Source organism: Polyergus mexicanus, unplaced genomic scaffold, assembly GCF_030449975.1.
Source record: "Polyergus mexicanus isolate NDT 795.1 unplaced genomic scaffold, iyPolMexi1.0 SCAF_7, whole genome shotgun sequence".
Lineage (NCBI taxonomy): Eukaryota > Metazoa > Arthropoda > Insecta > Hymenoptera > Formicidae > Polyergus > Polyergus mexicanus.
The window spans coordinates 1,956,383-1,976,804 of NW_027223327.1; the positions used below are offsets into that span (position 1 = coordinate 1,956,383).

General features: G+C 32.8%; 3 protein-coding genes and 1 long non-coding RNA gene across 10 annotated transcripts; 2 read left to right on the forward strand and 2 right to left on the reverse strand.

Moving 5' to 3' along the window:
• Window positions 1-65: 65 nt before the first annotated feature.
• Window positions 66-2,013, reverse strand: LOC138935138 (trafficking protein particle complex subunit 2-like protein). 4 transcript variants are annotated; one of them, XM_070299565.1, is made up of 7 exons: window positions 1,876-2,013; window positions 1,552-1,675; window positions 1,015-1,058; window positions 671-843; window positions 497-584; window positions 328-407; window positions 66-240 (listed from the first exon to the last, which is right to left on the reverse strand). In XM_070299565.1, the coding sequence occupies exons 1-7, from the start codon at window positions 1,891-1,893 to the stop codon at window positions 198-200; spliced, it is 570 nt and encodes a 189-aa protein (XP_070155666.1). In that variant the 5' UTR covers window positions 1,894-2,013; the 3' UTR covers window positions 66-197. The 4 variants fall into 4 exon arrangements, with proteins under 4 accessions (XP_070155666.1, XP_070155665.1, XP_070155667.1 ...); XM_070299564.1 differs by having other exon boundaries at window positions 1,855-2,012; XM_070299566.1 differs by having other exon boundaries at window positions 1,845-2,002.
• A 50-nt stretch (window positions 2,014-2,063) lies between these two features.
• On the forward strand, window positions 2,064-5,905 carry 26-29-p (C1 family peptidase 26-29-p). 2 transcript variants are annotated; one of them, XM_070299559.1, is made up of 12 exons: window positions 2,064-2,175; window positions 2,918-2,970; window positions 3,053-3,220; window positions 3,351-3,523; window positions 3,655-3,759; window positions 3,829-3,988; window positions 4,112-4,304; window positions 4,378-4,595; window positions 4,679-4,779; window positions 4,921-5,052; window positions 5,157-5,346; window positions 5,434-5,905. In XM_070299559.1, exons 2-12 carry the CDS (start codon window positions 2,931-2,933, stop codon window positions 5,616-5,618), a joined length of 1,665 nt encoding a protein of 554 aa, XP_070155660.1. In that variant the 5' UTR covers window positions 2,064-2,175; window positions 2,918-2,930; the 3' UTR covers window positions 5,619-5,905. The 2 variants fall into 2 exon arrangements, with proteins under 2 accessions (XP_070155660.1, XP_070155659.1); XM_070299558.1 differs by having other exon boundaries at window positions 2,065-2,262.
• A 275-nt stretch (window positions 5,906-6,180) lies between these two features.
• Window positions 6,181-14,632, reverse strand: Eya (eya transcriptional coactivator and phosphatase 2). Of its 3 annotated transcripts, none has more exons than XM_070299560.1 (9): window positions 13,939-14,632; window positions 10,624-10,745; window positions 9,942-10,107; window positions 9,498-9,678; window positions 9,287-9,422; window positions 8,837-8,923; window positions 8,272-8,537; window positions 7,603-8,059; window positions 6,182-7,428 (listed from the first exon to the last, which is right to left on the reverse strand). In XM_070299560.1, exons 2-9 carry the CDS (start codon window positions 10,733-10,735, stop codon window positions 7,247-7,249), a joined length of 1,587 nt encoding a protein of 528 aa, XP_070155661.1. In that variant the 5' UTR covers window positions 10,736-10,745; window positions 13,939-14,632; the 3' UTR covers window positions 6,182-7,246. The 3 variants fall into 3 exon arrangements, with proteins under 3 accessions (XP_070155664.1, XP_070155661.1, XP_070155662.1); XM_070299561.1 differs by having other exon boundaries at window positions 6,183-7,428; window positions 8,837-8,920; XM_070299563.1 differs by lacking the exon at window positions 8,837-8,923 and having other exon boundaries at window positions 6,181-7,428.
• LOC138935139 (uncharacterized) lies at window positions 7,607-19,463 on the forward strand. Its single transcript, XR_011447219.1, has 12 exons — window positions 7,607-8,127; window positions 8,258-8,545; window positions 9,215-10,126; window positions 10,636-10,747; window positions 11,170-11,386; window positions 12,030-12,398; window positions 12,976-13,710; window positions 13,791-14,555; window positions 16,889-17,019; window positions 17,736-18,077; window positions 18,266-18,447; window positions 18,914-19,463. It is a non-coding gene; the product is annotated as an uncharacterized lncRNA (long non-coding RNA).
• The last annotated feature ends 959 nt before the right edge of the window (window positions 19,464-20,422 follow it).

Below are 20,422 nucleotides of genomic sequence, written 5' to 3' on the forward strand. Positions count from 1 at the left end.
ATTATAAATACTTATTTATAAGAGGAAAACGTATGGGGAATTAAAAAGAAATGTTAACATGGAGATTCAGAAAATAATTAATAAGTATTCCTAATATTTTACAGAATTATATCAAGTTGTTTATTATAGAGTATTTATATAATATAGTTTGTGTTTTGTGATTATATAAATTATTTTTTAAACATCTTTATAGGACATTATATAACACCCATTATTTCCAGCACTGACATATTGAATGACCTAAAAGACCAAATATATGATCTAGATAATATATCTTCATTACGTATAACATACGTATAATAGACTGAAAAGTGCAAGTATACTTACTTAGAAATGATTTGATCACCTGGAATGTAAAATGGATTGCAAACAGCATTGGAGTATGCAGCATGTAACTTTTTGAAGATCTATATTAGGAAGATTACACAATATGATTAATGAATTATCAAAATCATATATATATATAGAATATGAAAAGAAAGAAATAAAGCATTACCATTTTCACTTCATTATCCCTTAACGATATATTAGATGACTGTAATACTATGACAAATTTAATTTTTGTATTAGTCACATAACCATATCTAAAAACAGAAGTATGTTAGTATACATTTAATATATAATTTGCATTTCTTATAGAAAATGATACTCTTTGTGCAATGTTGCATACATTTTATATTCTTCAGTTGCAAACAACAAGCCCAAATATAAGTCGCGGATATCAACTGTAGTTTTATTTCCTACATTCAGTTTTTCTTCTATGATATCAATTGATGTGTGCACTTTATAATGAAATTGCAGGGCAGAGGCTTCATCCGCACACTTGATATATTTTGGAGAGTTCTACAAAATATTTATTGATTAATCGCGAATAATTCAATCTTTATAGCTTAAAAAGGAACGCACTATAAGAATACATTTGAATATATACACATTTCACTAAATTTAAAAAAAAGTTTTGTTCGTCTTAATCAATCGTAACCTGTAAATTCGAAAAGAATATAATATACTTGCATCTTTGCCAATTACAGCTATGCAAGCAGCCATTTTAGGAGATTCTAGGAAAGCACAAAAAAAAATTTATTATAATATGTCACACATTTTTTCCTGAACGTATTTTTAGATGAAAATAATCGCGGACATAAACATTCCGTAACTAGTAACGATACTAGGTTAGAATAATTGTACTAGTATACGTACAGTCGTTTAAATAATTAAAATGCTATTTTTTGATGGAGAAATTATAGTAAAAAATATATAATGCAATAATAATTAATATTTATTTATGTACATTACTGTATTATACAGTATGTAAATATGTATATATAAAACCAGTATGTGTGCTGTGTGTGTATACACACAATAATTTTAATTTATGAAAGCTACATACTGCATTAATTGAGAAGTGTGTATACAATTAATACAGTATTTATGCAATATTATCTAATACAAGTTTCTTCTTTCTTTATTATTAGTCATAATATCTTCTTTTTAAAGTTCTGTATTTGCGCAACATGTATAAAGCTTCTAATTCTTTTATTACAAAATTACCGTGTCCTATCATTTTATCTATTTTTTCAGGATCAGTTTCTGTTTTGTTCTTATCAAAGGCTCTCCTCAGCTTAGTCCTGAAATATTGATATCCCTTTGGATAGTCTCGTCCCATGTACAATAACTGGAAAAAAAAAGAAAGCAATAAGAAAGAGATTATAAACAAAACTAATAAAAAAATTAAATTTTGATATTTTTTATACAATTAATACTAAAGCATATTAATCATTAAAATGAGATACTACATATTGAACATATGTATTATTAAAATGTATAACATATGCAGAGAATACTTTTTATTACTGTTTTATATAATTGAATAACTTTAGTATGCTGTGACATGGCACATGATCTCCAAATTGAACTATCTTAGAGACAAACACTTTGGAGAAAAATCAATTATGACAAGCGATTATTATTAGTCTTGATTATTTCCATTGGAGGTGGATGAAGAATTAAAAAATTGATAATGTGAACTACGCTTTATGAAAGGCAATGTGAACTACACTTGTGGATATATGTATATATGAAACCATTCGCTTATTTACGAACCACGTTCTAATTTAGCTTCTCATGTTTACATCAAACATATACAAAGGAAACTTTCATCGAAGTTTTGCGAACGTAAGCAAATGATATCGTATTCTATCGCATTTTACCATTGTTCTTGTGTCCTCGACGAAAGACACATCTCACTGGGTCACAATTGAGGTAAATGTTACAATATGTATGTCCATAATTTAAGCTTTAAGCGATCATTTTTTAAATGTATTAATATCGAATCTGATATCAGAATAGAATATATGAAAATTTAACTAACGTAATATTATTGTTACAACAGTAATAGGAATTTTAAACAGTAATTTTTCAACAGTAATATTAATTTTAAGAATCAAAACAAAATAATTTCAAGCTATATGCGATTCTTCGATATTTTGTTTTTATCTATTTTTATATTTACAATGTATATTTTTTTGAGAAACTAATATGTAACACACACACACACATATGTACATCTTATTTTATATTTATTTACATATCTATATACAGTATAAATTTGCAGATAATTGTTTTTCTTTTCCTTTCATGATAAATATTATTTGTTAGTTTGGTAATATCCATTGTTGCAAATATCCATATTGTGTCTTTTTTCTATTATCTCTTTTTAGATAAGAAAAATGCAATAATATGCACATTAATTTGTTTAATGTATACATATATCCATCCATCAATCAATATAATCCTACTAAATCAGCCGTGTTATCAGAATGATAAAAGTGTATAAATAGATATATAGTGTATAAAGAAATGAATATAAATACATGGTAAGTGTATAAATAAATGTTCCTTTCATTGTGTATTTCAGAAACACAAAGACAATGTCTAACCTTAGGGGTAGCATATTTTTAATATTTTGCGGTAAGTAATTAATATATAATATAATATATATTGTTAATTTATTTTTTCAATTATCTTTAATATATTTTTTAATTTTATATAGGAATATGTTATGCAGCAGCATTTTCCAAGAAAATTTTAACAGCACCAACATTCAGCAGAACATATACGGTAAAAGGAACTTTGTATATACCATATGCGGAGATTCGGGAGCCTTTCTACGCATGGTATGATGGCAACAGCGGATCTAGTCGGATTGATTACTATGGAGGTATTGTTTAAGACAGTAACATATTTTTATTTATTTTTTACCTATTTTTAATTTAAATACAGACTATGTTATATATAGCATATATAATGAACGAACAATGTACATAAATCTATTGTTTTTTATTCAATAGGAATGATTAAGACTTTTCAACTGACGAATAAAGGACAATATGGAGCCAGCATAAAAATAGCACCTATTACCACTGAAACTGTTACTAATGAAGAAACATGTTTTCAAATAAATGGCACTATCAATATGAAGATACAACCACAATCTATTATTCCAGATCCCTCGGAAATGGAGGTAAAAAAAATACTTGTAAATACAATAAATAATTTTAGAAATATGTACATAAAAAGTATATGTATTTAACATGCTTTTTATATAATTAATATAATGATAGCAGAATTTAATAAAATGGAATTGATATATAGTGCATTGGTGAAGAGATGATCAATGGATTGTTATGTGAGAAATGGCGACTTGTACAACAAATTGAAGAGAAAATGAATAAATATATACTCTGGATACGTTATAAAGTAGGAATCGAATAATTTGTATGTACAATAGGATAATACCTCTGTATAAAGGCAAGATTGTCTTTGTAGAAATCACCATATCTACCGGAAGTTAAGGAGCCCATTCCTGTAAGATATGAGATGAGAGGATTTAATAGCCTCTTAGGCTCGCATTATGATCATTATTACTTGGAGTATGATTGGTATTCCTTTGATAAACCTTCTACTGATGTCTTTAAAATTACAGAAAGTACGTAAAATACCTGATTTTTAAAATAGTTTGCTTAGATACGAAGGATTTTTTTTTTTTTAAATATTAGAATAATATTATTTTTAGATCAAATTTACAAAAGATATTATTTATTATTTGCAGATGAAACATGCATTGGCTTCCCAGGTCCAGGTGAAAAACACATATATACTTTTAATCCAATGCATGAATTCATTCATAATTATGAGAATCATTTGAATGAAGCATTTGATACATTCAAACAGACCTATCAGAAAAATTACAAGAATGACTTGGATCACATATACCGCAAAGACTTATTTAGACAAAATATAAGGTACATACTTTTGTCAGAGAGAATACACATATACATTATAAGGATCATTGTTACTTTATGCAAAAATTTTCAGATTTATCCATTCTATAAACCGCGCCAATTTGGGCTATCAGTTAAAGGTAAATCATTTGACAGATCATAGTGATCTTGAATTAAAAGCTTTACGAGGTAAACAATATACTCCGGGTTACAATGGTGGAGCACCATTTCCGCATGATATCAAGAAGGAAATCGCAGATGTTCCTGACACTATAGATTGGCGGTTGTATGGTGCTGTGACACCAGTCAAAGGTTTGTAATTTATAGACAATATTGTGCTTTGATATTATATGCTTTATAATATTGTATATGTCTATTGTATTTTATTCAAACAGATCAATCGGTTTGTGGTTCTTGTTGGAGTTTTGGTACCACTGGAACAATAGAAGGTGCATATTTTTTGAAACATAATAAGTTAGTGAGTCTGTCCCAACAGGTAAGCAATGATAATCAGTATCAGAATTTACAAATTTTTATTATATTGTTGTGTGCAATTATTATAGTTTTCATATTATTTAGTAAACTTTTAATGTTAACATACTAAACAGACTGTAATACTGAAATATGATTATTACAGGCTCTTATCGATTGTTCGTGGGGTTTTGGTAATAACGGATGCGACGGTGGAGAAGATTTTCGTTCATATGAATGGATCATGAAGCATGGTGGTTTACCTACTGAAGACGATTATGGTGGTTACTTGGGACAAGTAAATTATTCGATTACATTTATTGGAAACTCTGAAACTTATTTGATTCATATAACTTGTAGAATATACAAAACAAAAGATGTGAAGATGATTCTTCTTTTTAGGATGGATACTGTCATATAAATAATGTAACCCTGACAGCTAAGATCACGGGATTCGTCAATGTTACTCCACACAGTGTAGATGCTTTGAAGATTGCCATTGCTAAGCACGGTCCCATTTCTATTGCTATTGACGCTTCTCATAAGACATTCTCTTTCTACTCTCATGGGGTGTACTACGATCAAACTTGTGGTATGAGATTTAAACACTTTTATTACAATTTTTAAAATTTTTAACAACTTTTTTTACTCAATTATTATTTTCTTGGGTTCTCAAAAGGCAATACAGAGGATACATTAGATCATGCTGTTTTGGCCGTTGGATACGGCACTATGAACGGACAGGGCTATTGGCTGATAAAAAATTCCTGGTCGAATTACTGGGGCAATGATGGCTATATTCTAATGGCTCAGAAAGATGATGATTGTGGAGTTCTTCTTGCTCCTACATATGTTACTATGTAAAAATATCTCTATTTCTTTATAGGAAAAACTGTATCTATATCTCTATTTCTAAAAACTAAAACATTATATAAAGCGCTCTCTAAGATCTTAGTTAACAAAAGCTTACATAAGTATAAGAGAAAAATTACGAGAGGCTACATAAAATATATTTAGTTTAGCTACATATTTCATAATGAACATAAGTTGTAATAAATTGTTGAAGATTCCATTTATTTGATATACTAGGGGAAGATATGGAAATTATATATAATAATATAGGGGAAATAAAATTTTTTTTCTAATAAAAAGCATTTTTTAAACAGATTTTTGAAATAAGTATATATATATACTTCAAATAGAGAATCCTATATTTATCTTCAAAATAGAAAGCTGATATTAAATTAATATCATATAATTAAAAAAATATAGACTTGTGATATAATTTTTAAATTTATAAATAAGTAATTTTTTGATAAACCTTAATTTTGCATTTTTTGGAACACAAATGCTATTTCATATTTTTAATTATATTTAATAGCTTTGTTAACGAATAATACGATATATATTCAGAAATTTTTATAAACTGTTTTTACACATAACGATATCAACTGTAATTAGTAACTATACTAATTCGCTTCTTTTTTTATTATATTAATTAATGCATTTTTCTGTTTGTCAAATAGCCTTATACAAGTTGAAAATACGCGATAATAACTATATAATATTTTTACAAATATATAAATAACTTTTCCTAGAGCATGTGTGCAATTATATCCAGTAAAGAGCATGTAGTAATGTTTAATTGATATGGATACTTTCAAAATATACATAAATAATGTTGCTTATAGTTATATCTGCATATATACAGACTAAAGGAATGTAGAAATTATGAACGTGATACGAATACATTTGTTATTATGTGTACATGAAGATAAAAGTGAAAATGTATCGAACCGTAAATTAATTCTTTGTAAATGAATCTTACGCGTAAAAATATCGTGACAATTATTAAGCAAATAATAACTAAATTATTAATTCAAGTGAAAAATAATATCGGTAATCAACAAGTCGTAAACTCATTGGTTTCTGATAAAATCTATTATTGTACATCAGTAAAAATTGTTTGATTTCGTCGTCATTGCAAAAATAAAAGGATCCAGATGTAATGTAATTAAGTACATAAAAAAAAGGTATATGTATACTTTTCGCAGATTTCGTTTTAGTTTATACAGTACATGTGCGATTACAGAGCCGACGCTAAAGCCAAAAGTCTGAAAGAATCTTGTACATAAGTTTTTATGTATCCAAACTTTTTTCTGAATTTTTTTGCTCGTTATCATTAAAAATCTTATTTTCATTCTATATCACTTGAGAATGTGTCGAGGTCCTATCGAGCTTGTGGAAATATTTTGATATCTGCAAATATAGCCATGACATGGAGGCGTTGAGCTTCCTTTTACGTATATATTATACACGATAAGTTATAGGAATAATAAAAACTGTTTTAAAGAAAGAGGGAGAAGAAGAAATACAGTTAAACATGATTTCGCTGGTTTTCCTTGCTTAGACGCAATGTAATCTTCTGTATAACCGAAACCGCTTCCTGATCTTGTGTATTCTCTCTTCGTATATATGTATTTTTATTTTGATTAAAGGAACCCCATTTTTAAGGCATTGTACAGGGCTTGAGTATCCGAATGGCTATTTATTCTCCAGAAGGGAAAGTTATGCGCTCGCGCTGCCGTCTCCTCGTCTGAATCGTCACCTATTACCACGTACGTACATCTACGTCCAAATCGAGCGACCACTCTACCGAAACAGCTCTCCTTTCCTAAAACGATAAAGAATAACTTTGCTTATCATTCTGGAAAAGTAACAATGAAAAAAAAAAAAAGAAAAAGAAATTGTCAAATTTCTAGTGTGTTTGTGAAAAGAGCAAATAGATATATATGTATATATAGTGATTAATTATTTAATTATTTCTTTGTTTGATATATGTAATTACCGATTTTAGAGGCCGAATATATATTTTCAACGGGGAATATCCCGCCAATGCCGAATAGCAAGACTTTGGAAAGCGCGGGCACCAGCTGCGTGGTCGTTACCAGGATGTTGATGCAGTGATCTCTCTTATTGATGATATTGAGACACTCGACGGCCGATGTCAACCATTTATCGGTCAGAACCTCGATCTCGGAACGCAACTGCAGCCACTGTTCGCGCTTGGCCGTGCCTAATAAACCACCCACGTTGTTGCGATATTTGGAATAGATTTCTTTAATTACGCGATAACGAAATGCAAGCTTCCTCATCCAATCGACGCCGCCTCGTACGCCGGATGCCAGGCATATCCCATTGTTCGCGGTCGCGCATTGGAAGCCGTCAGTCGCGAAGTTATAGGAGGACAAATCTTGCCCGTTATCGTCCGACGATACGTCATCTATGTGCACTTGATCGCAATCCTATAGAAAAAAAATGTATGCTGGAGAGCTTTTATAAAATTACAACACAGGCCATATTCGCAAACCAGGTACTAAGAGTATTATTTATGAATAGCAAAGGTAAATAACACGTTCTGTATATCTTGTCGAGAAATCTTAAGAAATAACATACAAAATATTACACATAATTATAGTTATTAAATTAATTATATGTGACAGAAAGATTTTATCACCTCGACATCATTGAAGAAAAAGTGCGTATCTGCCAAATTGAATATCATCTCCTCCATTCTGTATGCTGCTTGGGACAGGAGGAGCGGATCCTTACGGTGCTTCGAGGCGAATTGCCCGGTCAGCAGAGAGTGAAACACAACTATGGTTTCGTCCAGATCCCAAATGAATATACGCTCGGGACCGGCTTCCGTCGTGTCCGCGGAACCGATACTGTTTCCGCTTCCGCTCTGTCTCCTTCCGCGCCTGCACGGCTTCGTCGTCGCCACTGCAAAGGCAAGAACATTTTTAAAAATGTCATTTGCTCATCGAGATATTCATATTCTTTAATTTCATTATATAAGAACAAAGTAAATATATTATTCTACTATTTTCTTTTTCTAAATATAGAAGCGAATGTTATCTCACACACAATATTTTTCCAAAAATATTGTAGCAATGTTTTTTTTTTAGATATAACAAAAATTCAGGTCCAGTTGAAATGGCTAGATCCGTGATTAAAATGTTTGGAAAACTATACAAAATACGTATTAAAACAAAACAAGAGATACGAATCGGTGATGTTACCTTCGATATTTGCCGTTTCCCGTGCGGTTAAATCGCTCGCATCGTGCGTCGTCGGGTCCACCGTGAGCGCGGACTTTGTTGAATCTTCTTGCGAAATGATTATAGTTATTGCAATTATTCGACATAAAAAAAAAAAATTAAATGTGCGCGGTTGTACTGTTTATTTTCAAAGCGACGGAAATATACAGGTTCGAAATATTACGAAGCTAATATGACACGTTAATATGAATCTTCAAAAGTGTGAACTTATCTCTCGAATAAGCGACTTATATATGAAAATTTTATTTTTACTGATTTATACCATATACACACACACATACACATATCATTTTTTAACAACAATTTATGCAAACATTGTATTTTATTTATTCCTTACAGGAAATTTCATTTACGAGAAATAGAGAGAAAGAGGAAGTAAGAGAAAGCGCGTGATTTAATAAAAGAACTTACCAGCAAAGTTGATGTTGCCGATATTGAAGGAGGCCGGCGGTGCGTGGTAACCGGGTACAGGATAATATCCGGAATACTGAAGCGGTACTCTGTCGTTTCCGTACAAACTACTGCTGTAAGCGCTATAGTCTAATTTCTGAAAGAGAAAATATCTAATTTATAAAAGAGAGAATGTCACATTTTGGAGGAAATTATGGAAATAAAACGTCACCTGAGTAGCCGATGATATATTTTGCGCGACGTTCGGGAATGTTGTCGTCCCGCTGTTGTAACTGGCATACGGTGTGTACTGCGTCATCGAGCTCGACGATGTGTAAGAGTTTAGGTACGTGCTCTGCAAGCTCGCATTTTTTGAAACTGTCGTCGATCCGTAAGGCGGCGGGTTGTATAGACTAGAGATGGAAAAGGGGCGAATAGAAAAATAAGTTTTTGCGCTGATGAAAAGTTGTCTGTGCACAAACCAAATTAATTACATAAATTGTAACTGCAGTCCAATGATTGATTAATGATACTAATTTTATTTTAAAAAGTATTTATGTTTTACCTAATGCTCAAAATACATTCCTCCGGCAAGTAAAATATTATCTCAATCATTTTTTTAAATAAAATCATTATTTAATTGGCAGACTACAGATTTATCACACGATTTAAATACCTGTTGTAATATTGATTGGCATCATACAGGGATCCATAATCCGCCTTTTCCATCGAATCCGGATACTCCTGCTCCTTCTCCTCGGCATTCTCATCGATGTAAAGTTCACCGCTGGGGACGCTATCGTTTTCGGGACAGTCCTGCACCTCGTTTTTAACTTCGGTCTCTTGTATGAAAATGGACAGGTAAGAATATATCACTTATAACCCATACAGCACAGAACATTGCAGCAACATTTGCAACATTGCCGAAATGTTGCTACAATGTTGCAATGTTGCTGCAATGTTGTTACAACGTTCTGTGCTGTATGGGAAATATTGTTTTCTAAAATGTTTGTGCGCTTAACGGTGAATAATTGCCAGTCCAATTTCCGAATTTTTTGTAGTGAAATTGTTTGCGAGAAATAAAGGTTTATAGTAAACGTCATGAAAAAAATAACGAAGTATAAGTACACCAATAAATGAACGATTATTATTCAAGTGGTTACTAAGTTTAACTAAATGTTTATTTCTAGATAAAGCATACTCTCCCCTTTTGCTTGTATAAAGATAACGGTGTTCGATAATATTTAATCTATTTCGGATTTATCTGCTGAATGTATGCGGTCATTTGATCGATGCACGTTTACTCTACACCAATGCACAGAGACAGAGAGAGAGAGAGTTAGAGATTTCCTATTTACCATTATTTGCAGCGCGAGGATGCTGTACCGAGGCTTCTGTCGAGGAAGATACGTTGCCAGCATTGTCTAAAACCCCTGCTGGTTTGGTCGGATCATTGTCCTCGGTTAACATATCACTCTATCTGTATGACATAAATCAGTTTTTCACTTTTACGCCTAAGAAAAGAATGAGCAACACATGAGAAAAGAATGAATAGATAATTTACGAGTTAATGGAGCAATAAGTTATACCATGTTTTTAATTCGAAAATTTCAATATCTTGACGTCTCAATATATCTTTGTTGCGGGAAGGTCGAATTTGAAGTTATCAACCAAAATCCATAAATATAAAAAGAATTTTAAAGACAAACAAAATCCTATGTGTAATAATAATATTTATATATAATAAATATATATATATATAAAATTAATAAAATGATATTAATATATATGATACATATTTATATATTAATATTGTTATATTAAATAATAATATATAATATTTTTTGTAATTTTTAATTTAATAGTACATCAAACGATTGCACTTTAAAGTAATGATTCTACAGGTGAATGAAGATTGCACCTGCGAGGTCGCAAGGGTTCGCTCGCGTGTGAACTTCGTTATTGTCTGCCAATTGCGTGTCGAAGAGGAGTGACTGGTCGGGTAGGCGTACACTACGAGGCATCGAAAGCAACCAATGGAACCTCTCACAACGTTTTACATTATGTATTCTTTATGTTGCCAAGTCACTATCTATCTGCACTCCGCCCTATTGCGCGTGTGTATGTATATATATATCCATATATGTATATATCTTATGCTATAGAAAGTACCTTCTACACGAGAGCTCCTTCATGCCAAGGTGTAACTACGCAGATGTAATTTAAGGAGTTTTTTTAAAAATGAGAATATAAGTGCATCTCATATATCTTGTCATAATTTTTTTTATTATTTAAAATTGAATAAGAATCGCGATAAGAAATTTCTTCTAAATAATAGTTTACATATAAATTTAACATTCTGGACGAGAAGCAGAATGCAGATATATTGACTTATTGTTAGTCGATTTTTTTTTTTTTTGTTACGATTCCATTTCCAAAATTTTTAATTTTAATTCTATCATTATAATGAATAATTTTTCTAGATTTTCAGGTACACATACACAATGCACAAACTTTTGCAATCTAGCGAATATCTCTTCTCACTTGCGTAATCGCGTTAAAGCGCAATCATTTGAAATACTATTAAATTTGCAAAAAGAAACACAAAAATTATTTAATACGCAATTTACTTATATCTTTTTAAATCAGGATGACAGTTTATATTTACTGAATAACGCATGTAGAAATGTTAAAGAAAACAAGATTTTTTTTTTTTTCATCTGTTATTAGGTTTGAATATCCATTTTAAATCACAATTTTTCAGGTCGATATTTTCTACATGAGATTGTCCGCATATTAATCGAGGGATATATCACTATTACGCCACGATACGAATTTGTTGCCACCCTGTATATCGTCATTGCTCATCTTGCGCGCATATAATGTACAGCAAAGCGAGATGAAAGGCACTCTGCTTATCTAAACAAAAGGCTTGTACCGAAGTGTTTATCGCGGACGAGTTGCTTAGCTTGCTGTCTGGCTGGCTGTCTGTCCGTCAACCGTCAGGGAAATGAAATGCAACGAAACGAGAAGAATGCCGGTTCGTTCTTTCTCTCTCTTTCTCGCCCGCAGGACTCTTCAGTCTCGGGTCGGCTTACGTCGTCGACCGTAAGAAAGAAAAGGAAAAGAAAAGGTAAAGCAAAGCGCTAAGGATAGTTACAGTTCGGCGAGACAAAAGCTTTTTGTCTCAAGCCTACCTAGCCGCGTGTCAGAAGTAAGAAACAAAAATCTTTCGGAGAGTGCGTCTCAAAAGTATTGTTTTTCCGGCCGGACTACCATTTATAATAGCTTGAGTTCATTATTACTCGAGTAAAATATGTTAATCAATAAACGCTCTAATAGCTAGATCTTTTTACAAGACATTGCTGTAATTAAAAAAATATTGTTTTTTCCACAACCGAGTTTTCTTTGGACAATAGATTCGTGTCGTTGTTCAAATTATTATAATATTCTGATGCTAATTTTTAATTTATTAACTAATTTTTTCATAAAACTTTAAGTCTCAACTGTTAAATAATTTTTTAGTTGATATATTTTACTATAGAATAATTTTTTAAAAGAAATTAACATATTTTACTCATGTTTTCGTGTATTGTCTATATTTTAATTATATAATTTCATTTTCCTCTAGATAATCTTCGAAAAAATCTTAAGCTATTTTTCCGTAATATATGGATTGAATCTTTCTAACTCGTTTCTTTTGATTTCAGTTTTCGCACTCTTTCCTTAGTAAATAATACATACAAGAATTAATATTGGAATAACAATTTATTACGTCAGAGGGAAGAAATGTATTTCGAAGAGAAACCTTCGTTAACCAGGCTTTTTGGAGAGAATGTATTGTCTGATATACTACGCAACGGCCAATTAAAATACATTATTGTCCTAACGAGCCGAATGAGATGCATAAGTTACGCATGCTCAATTGATAATGACGTTTTACGCGTGGTGTGAACGGCGGTTCTCTCGCCTCTAATAAGGGAAAAACATTATATTTCCAATATTTTATCACGCGCTAAAACAAACTCAATCTTCATTATCAGGATTTATTTCTCACGTTGTTATGTTACGAAATATCGAGAAGACCGAGAAACATAATTTTTAAAAAGTTTTAATAAACATATCGAGTTAATGAAATATTAATGAAATTTATGTAATAGAATATATATACACCATATTGAGTTTTTCGAAACTATAAATTTGTATATATAGTTCTGAAATTATAATTTAGAATTTATTAATACGAAAGATAAATGTTTTTATATTTTTTAGTTACATGAGATTTACAATTCTGGAAATTTTAGTATCAACGATGCTATTGTCGAGAATTTATCTAAATAAGTCAACTCTGCTCTCTTATGCAAGAATGGATATTGAGTCTCCCAGAAACTTAAAGTTAATAATTGACGATTGAGAAACTGAAATTTAAGTCTAGCCGAAAATATGTAAGTGAGACTATTATGTTTAAAGAAACGATCTATCCTATATTTTTACTTTCTTCTCATAAAAAATTATTTTTTATTAGTAAACTCGCAACATGATTCACATACGGCATAATAAGAAATCCTGATTCAACTCTCATCAAAACTTTCGCAAAGAGCATAAGGAAAAAAAAAGATAGAAAGCAAAACTATTCCTTTGTAATAAATCTAATTGAGGAAAATTGAGCGAACCTTGTGTCTCGTCGTTCTAGATTCGGGATAGGATAATGCACGTTCAAGGAAGCCTTCGATGATCCCCTTCCGAAAACAGCATCATTATCCTGGGATACGTAACGCGTGCGTTTGTGACTAGTGCTCGTAAATGCGTCGTATCAAGATGTGCGCATTTATAACGTCGCCAAATCACTTTTCTCGCACTTTCCGCGACCATGGGAACATCGTGTCATCGCTTGTCTACGGTCCACCCTGTCTGTGCGTTACGTTTCGCGCATAGCCCGGCATATACGCGCGCATACGCACGCAGACGAACGCATGAAACACAGAGGAATCACCGTTGTCAAATCACGATAATATCTGCATCGATCAGTCGACGTTTACGTTTCAAGTTTGTGGAGACTACGGGCGGATGTTGTATGCCGAAACGACAGATCTCTCCTGTCACAGGATCACTGTTCCGCCCGTTCGCGTTCGAGGGCTGCACCCGCCACACACCGAAAGAATCCACCACTTGCTACGATCGTAAAGATCGAAAGGAACTTTTCGCGCTTATGATATTTCCTTCGATATGTTTTTTCGCAAATCTCGTTCGGCGGATCTTTCACGATGCACTCGCTACTATTGTTTCACCGGTGCGTAGAGTACGTAGAAGTATGCGTATATCGTCGCGGGCACTGCCGTGTGTGTGCGATATGTCGCGGCCTGTGGAGTTCTGAGCATGCGAAATGTCGTCTGCCACCCCCGCCCGGTGATCACGTGGTCGCCTGTTCGTTCGGCTCTTCTCCGTCGCACCTTCCCTTCCCTTCCCTTCCCCTCTTCTCTTTCTCACTCTCTCTCTCATCACTTCTTTTGTCTTTCTTTGTTTCGCGCTATTCTCGCGGTATTCCATTCGTCCTTTAACCTCCACTTTTCTATTCTTTTCTTCCTCTTTCTGTTTTTCTTCTTTCTTTTTCTCTGTTTGTCTTTCTATTCTTTAAATGGCTGCAAGTGCTCACCATGTGCATCCTGAGGAAATCTCCAGGATAATATGTATTGTTTTCTCTCTCTCTTCTCTTCTCTCTTTCCTCTTTACTTTTTATATTTTATGTTTTACACATATTTGTGTGCAATGATTATTAGATAATATATCTATCTTTTGTTTCGCATTAAAAATCGTCCGTCTCTTACTCAACTGTTCCTATTTCTTCCTCTATCTCTGTATTTCTCATTTTGCTTTTACTAGCAGGCATACACAGACCATTCGTTAATTAGAGTGAGAGGAGATAACAAGCCGCGCTCATGATAGATGATGCAAGAGATAAGAAAGGAGAAAGAGACGAAGAAGATGGAGACAAAGATGAGAAAAGAAAGAGCGAAAAAGAAGTCCTGACTAACAGGGGAGAAAGATAGTCCTACTCCCTACATAACTGTCATTTTCTGTCATTGTTTATTTGTACGAATCGCTCGGCAATGACGCTCCTCTCTGGTGCAGAGCAGGTTTTCCAGAAAGAACAACGATTAAAAGGATCTATATGTGGGTGATCTTAGATAAGAGCCGTAAAATACGTGTTTTAGGACTTTACGAATTAGCATGTAGGATAAAAGGAAGAAAGAGAAGTGTCATTCGAATTTCTACACTCGAATATACTATAGTTTTACATGTAAAATCCTACATATTTCTTTTATTTTATTTTATATATATATATATATATATATATATTTTTTTTTTATTAAATGTGTGTTTATAAGACTGCTGTCAATCAGTTGTCCGATTTAAATTATTATCGAGTAATAAACAGCAATATAATATTTATTATAAATTGAAAAAATGATTGTTCCGAAACTGGCAAATAGAGATTGCCGAAAATAAAATTTATTAATTAAAATTCATCGGTCTCTTTTTTTTTATATTCGCGAATCGTGACACCATCTCTTTCGGTCTTTCTTTCTTTTTCTCGAGAGGAAAGAGCGGGGAAGATAAAGAATTCTTGACGGGAGGTCCACGCCACCAAGGCAACACGTCATACAGTGGGTTCCTAGAAGAGGCGAGAATGTTTCCGCATCTTTTTTTTCTCGCTTTATCGATTACGGCGCGATAAAAGCGCCGGGAGATGTGTGTCCGCTTCTTCTGTCACTGCGTGTGACAAAACAAATTAATGTCCGCGTTGTGAATGAAATAACGGAGGGCAAGCAACGGCCTGCTTGCAAGATATTAAAGTGTAGTCTCATTTGCAACCCATAAAATTAAAAAAGAAATTCATATTTGTCACGCGGAAAGTAGATTAAGATAAACTGACAGGGACACCAATCATTAATCACGGATTGCTTTTAAAATATTTTAGTGCTTATATATATATATATATTTTTTTTTTTGCTTTTCATTTTCTTATTTCATTTTTATACGTTTTAATATTCTTTTATTAAATCTATATTAAAGATCCATATAAAAGTTATGAATGAGAAAAATTAGAAGAACTAGAATTTTTAAAGGTAACATTTTAATTAGAAATTCGTAGCTTTGAGGAATATATTCTTATTAATTTTATTCTTAATTTATTTGTTTTGAAAAAGTTGTTCAGTATTTTTTGAGATAATCTTTATTTCATTAATATTTAGACTTGAAACCTTTTTACAGCTAATGTAACTGTAATGGCGAGGGTGAGTCTGCATTTTTCAAGAACGATGTGACGAAGATGAGGAATAACATGGACGGGAATATAATTTTCTACATCCTATATCAACATCCATTGTACATTTTCCACCAGCTTGATGGACTCTCAAATTTCGTTAAAAGTCTCTTACTAACGTTACCATAAAAGCGTCTCAAGAAACTTTCCCGTTTTAAACTCCGCTCCGCTCCACTCTTGTTCGCAATTGTTTCTAAGCTTTTTTTATATCCACGATCAACATTTGATTGTTATATAGAATGTACAGACATATCTCGTAAGATTTCCCCGATATAATTCTTGATTAATATAATTTTCAGGAAAATCATCCTAACTAAATCTAGGCATATAAAGTAGCGCTGAATATGTTCTCAGGAGATATATGGTTATCGACATCTTGATCAAGGCTTTGTGATTGAATGATAAAGGAGAATAATGCTTTTATATAACAGTGAGTATAAGCATGCAAGGGTCGGATAAGTACGGCTAATCCAACCCTCCTGTTTTTGTATTTTCACAGTACATCAAACATAGGGATCTCTTCACATTTCTGGGAGACTGGCCATCATTGATTTATCTCTTTATTGAAATCGGCCAATCAATCGGCCTTACCACAATACTGTCTATTTGCTTCGAATAGATACAAATGCGATATTGCATAAGTAAAATTATCGATTGTTCAGAGATATATTAGTAGATCATTTTATTGAGCAATCTTAAAAAAGTTGTGTGTTTGATTTGTAATATATAATATCTGTTTATATAGAGTGTTATATGAGGATTTAAATATTCTTTCGCAGCAGATTTTCTAGCTAATATGTTTTCGTTATATATAATGAAGATCTCGTGGGAGTTTTATTAAATTCTATTAACTAAAAAATATACTTTTGTTAGTATTTTAACTCCACAAGTTTTGCTAAAAATCCTTTTTTCGTTTATAACTTATTAAATCGTTTATAACTTATTATAAATTATTGACGTCGACATTTTTGCTAAAGAAAAATCGGCCTCAAAAATCCAGTGATTTTGGGATACTATATAAAAGATAAACTTTGCCGAAACATTAATGCAGAAAATTAGCATAAAATATTTTTCCCCGATCATTCGATACTATTTATATGATGTTTTCTCATATAAACATGTTTGTAACTGATTTTCTCGCTTTAGGAATAGAGATGGGATTAAATGGACGCTGGTTAAATACGGAATTCTCATGAAAAATAGTCTCTTCATTCTATCATCTCTGGAATTCAACGCTTTCCACGTACGAATCAAATTTTCAATCTTCCTCCCAAGGGAGCTCGCGACTCTCGCATCGCTGCTGCTCCTCGAGATAAGTGCGATACACCAGTTTCGTGAAAGAAATATCGATTCTAACGTGCGACGGACATTATCGCGTTTCCCAGGAGTCACTCAACGTAGAGACAGCGGGTAATAAAGGAAGACACGCCACGGAAAGATAGACATGGCGTCGACATCATCCTGTAGTGGGTTGGTCGTAACCGCATGGTCAGTGGAGAAGTGGCGGAATAATGATTTTAATGATATGTTTAATAAAGAATTTTTTTTTGCAAACTGCGAAAAAAAAGAATATGTATATATATATATATATATATATATATATATATATATATATATATACATATTCTTTTTTTTCGCAGTTATATATATATATATACATTTTTTTCTCTTGAAAGGCTTCTCTATCAGAAGCTTATGGTCTTTATCTCCAAGATATATAATGTATGGTACATAGTAAGAGTATGTATGTGACGACCACCCAGGTGTATGTATATACTTCATTGTGCGCTCCAAGAAAAATGCAGGGACATAGAGACGTATACGGTGTCGTCGTGGGATCTGCGAAGTGGACCCTGAGGTATGCGTTTTATTGTTATAACGCCAGGAACATTATTATCTTAACCCTTAGAATATAATATCGATCTTCGAGATCACTATTCAACCTCTATATATATTTTATCTTTTTATTCTTTTTAAATATTTTAACAAACAATTTCTTGATGAAAAATATATCTTTTCTTTTTTTCAATTTCACTTTATTTTTACTATTTACATGCTTATGAGAAAGAAAAAGAGTGTAGTGATAATATCAAAAATTTAACTAGGCGGTCCAAAAATATTGAACGATATGGAAATAAGAATTAATATTTTATGTGATCTAAATTAATTTAGTGATTTTAATAAGTCAGGCATTTTGGCTTCGTGTTAATATTGTCTGTATTACGTATTATATCAACGTTTGTTATCTGGAGGGAATTTTATGAAAATTCCTAGAATGCGGTTTATCGATCATAATCATTCATTGTTTCGAGTGTTTGTTGTAGACCCACGTGGAGGATTGTCATGAATCACCTTTAGATAGAGGAGGATTGCAGAGTTAATGGATATATACATATATCAGTGCACTCAACATCAATGAGGATCCGAAAAAGATTAACGAGCTACCACATATTCATGTTAAACATATTGATTAGAGCCAATAATTAAGTTCCATCGGAGATTCTACTTAGGATCATAGTAAGTTTGCAAATCGATCTTTTTTGAAAAATAATATCGTATTAGACGTTATCGACGTGTGCTTATAAAGTACGGTCCTGCAAAAGTGGACGCATACACGTGTGGTAGAGATCCTGTGTGAGTTCGGGGCAGAGCTAAGTAAGAGTGCGAGAGATGTCTCTCTTCCCGTTTTGCGCATGGTATGCATTTGAAGATGAATATATATATATGCAACGAGGAAATATCTGGTGTGTGTGTGTGTGTGTGTGGGCGCGCGCGAGCAGGGAGATAGGTATGTATCAACATGCGTTCTCCCTTCGTTATACAGGGTGTTTCGCTAGTAAAGAGTAAATCACATTCGTTATACATGTATGACCGGCCAGGAAAAAGAAAAAAAGGGCTATTAAAAAAAAATTGTTCAAAATCAATGATTTTTTCAAAGTCAATTTTTTTTTGTTCGCATCTCATATAATATTATGATACTTCGTGAAATTTTCTAGATATAAAAAATAGACAAAGAATTCTCTTTTCAAGATCTCTAATTTGCTATTTATAATTTTATACTAATATTACTATAGTTTTCATCAGGATGTATAAATAATTGAGCCACATTCTCGCCACGAGATCATCTTCAGATTCTGCGGTGATGATGAACGAATGATTTTCGGCAAAGACACCTTGTGTGTGCATGCAACGCAGGCGCAGGCAGCTGTCACCTTACACCCATGGTGGAGGAGGAGGAGGTATGGGGCTGCGGCGGCCATTCTCAACTTATCTCTAGGATCTTTGTAAACATGTCGTGAAATCCGAGTATTCCGACAGTGGCGTAGATCATAGGGTGGAAAGGATCTATCAGGAGGCAGGGACTCAAAATCGAGTATCGGCAGCGCCGTCGTGCAATTTTAAGCCCTAATTAAACGCGCAAAGATCCCATCTTTGTGTTTATTCGTATGCAGATCCAATTTTTTTTTAGAGCGGCGCAGAAAATTTCGTTGCCGATATTTATGCAACCGCGTAATCTTTGATGCCCAAAGACGAAGATGCTCGTGGCATCGCGACGCCGCATGTGGTTCCCCTGACAACCAGGATCGCCAGTGGCAACGTCATTAAATGGAGAGCGCATCTTTGTTCCGTGCTAATAAAAAGGACGCGCCTACGGACACCTAATGTCCTAGCGGTCCTAGAATATGCGCCTAACAATGTTGGAAACATATAGTTGGGAATTGGAATGCCATATATACTTGAGATTATGCTGACTACTCAAAAATAAGATAAAAAATTCCTTTAAAAACCGTCGCGCGAACAGGATTGTTGAAAGCGCGCGGTTTTTCACGTAT

Bases quoted from the DNA above. Each gene is read 5' to 3' on its own strand.
- LOC138935138 (XM_070299564.1), bottom strand. From the start codon at position 1,893: ATGTCACAGCATACTAAAGTTATTCAATTATATAAAACA. The intron at 1,059-1,551 runs GTAATTTTGTAA...GTGCTTTCCTAG, and splicing joins AGATAAAATGATAGGACACG to AATCTCCTAAAATGGCTGCT. The intron at 408-496 runs GTAATGCTTTAT...TTCCTAATATAG, and splicing joins GGGATAATGAAGTGAAAATG to ATCTTCAAAAAGTTACATGC.
- 26-29-p (XM_070299559.1), top strand. From the start codon at position 2,931: ATGTCTAACCTTAGGGGTAGCATATTTTTAATATTTTGCG. The intron at 3,760-3,828 runs GTAGGAATCGAA...TTGTCTTTGTAG, and splicing joins TACTCTGGATACGTTATAAA to AAATCACCATATCTACCGGA. The intron at 4,596-4,678 runs GTTTGTAATTTA...TTATTCAAACAG, and splicing joins TGCTGTGACACCAGTCAAAG to ATCAATCGGTTTGTGGTTCT.
- Eya (XM_070299560.1), bottom strand. From the start codon at position 10,735: ATGTTAACCGAGGACAATGATCCGACCAAACCAGCAGGGGTTTTAGAC. The intron at 8,924-9,286 runs GTAAGTTCTTTT...TCATTTCGCAAG, and splicing joins CGGCAACATCAACTTTGCTG to AAGATTCAACAAAGTCCGCG. The intron at 8,538-8,836 runs GTAACATCACCG...TTGCCTTTGCAG, and splicing joins GGAAACGGCAAATATCGAAG to TGGCGACGACGAAGCCGTGC.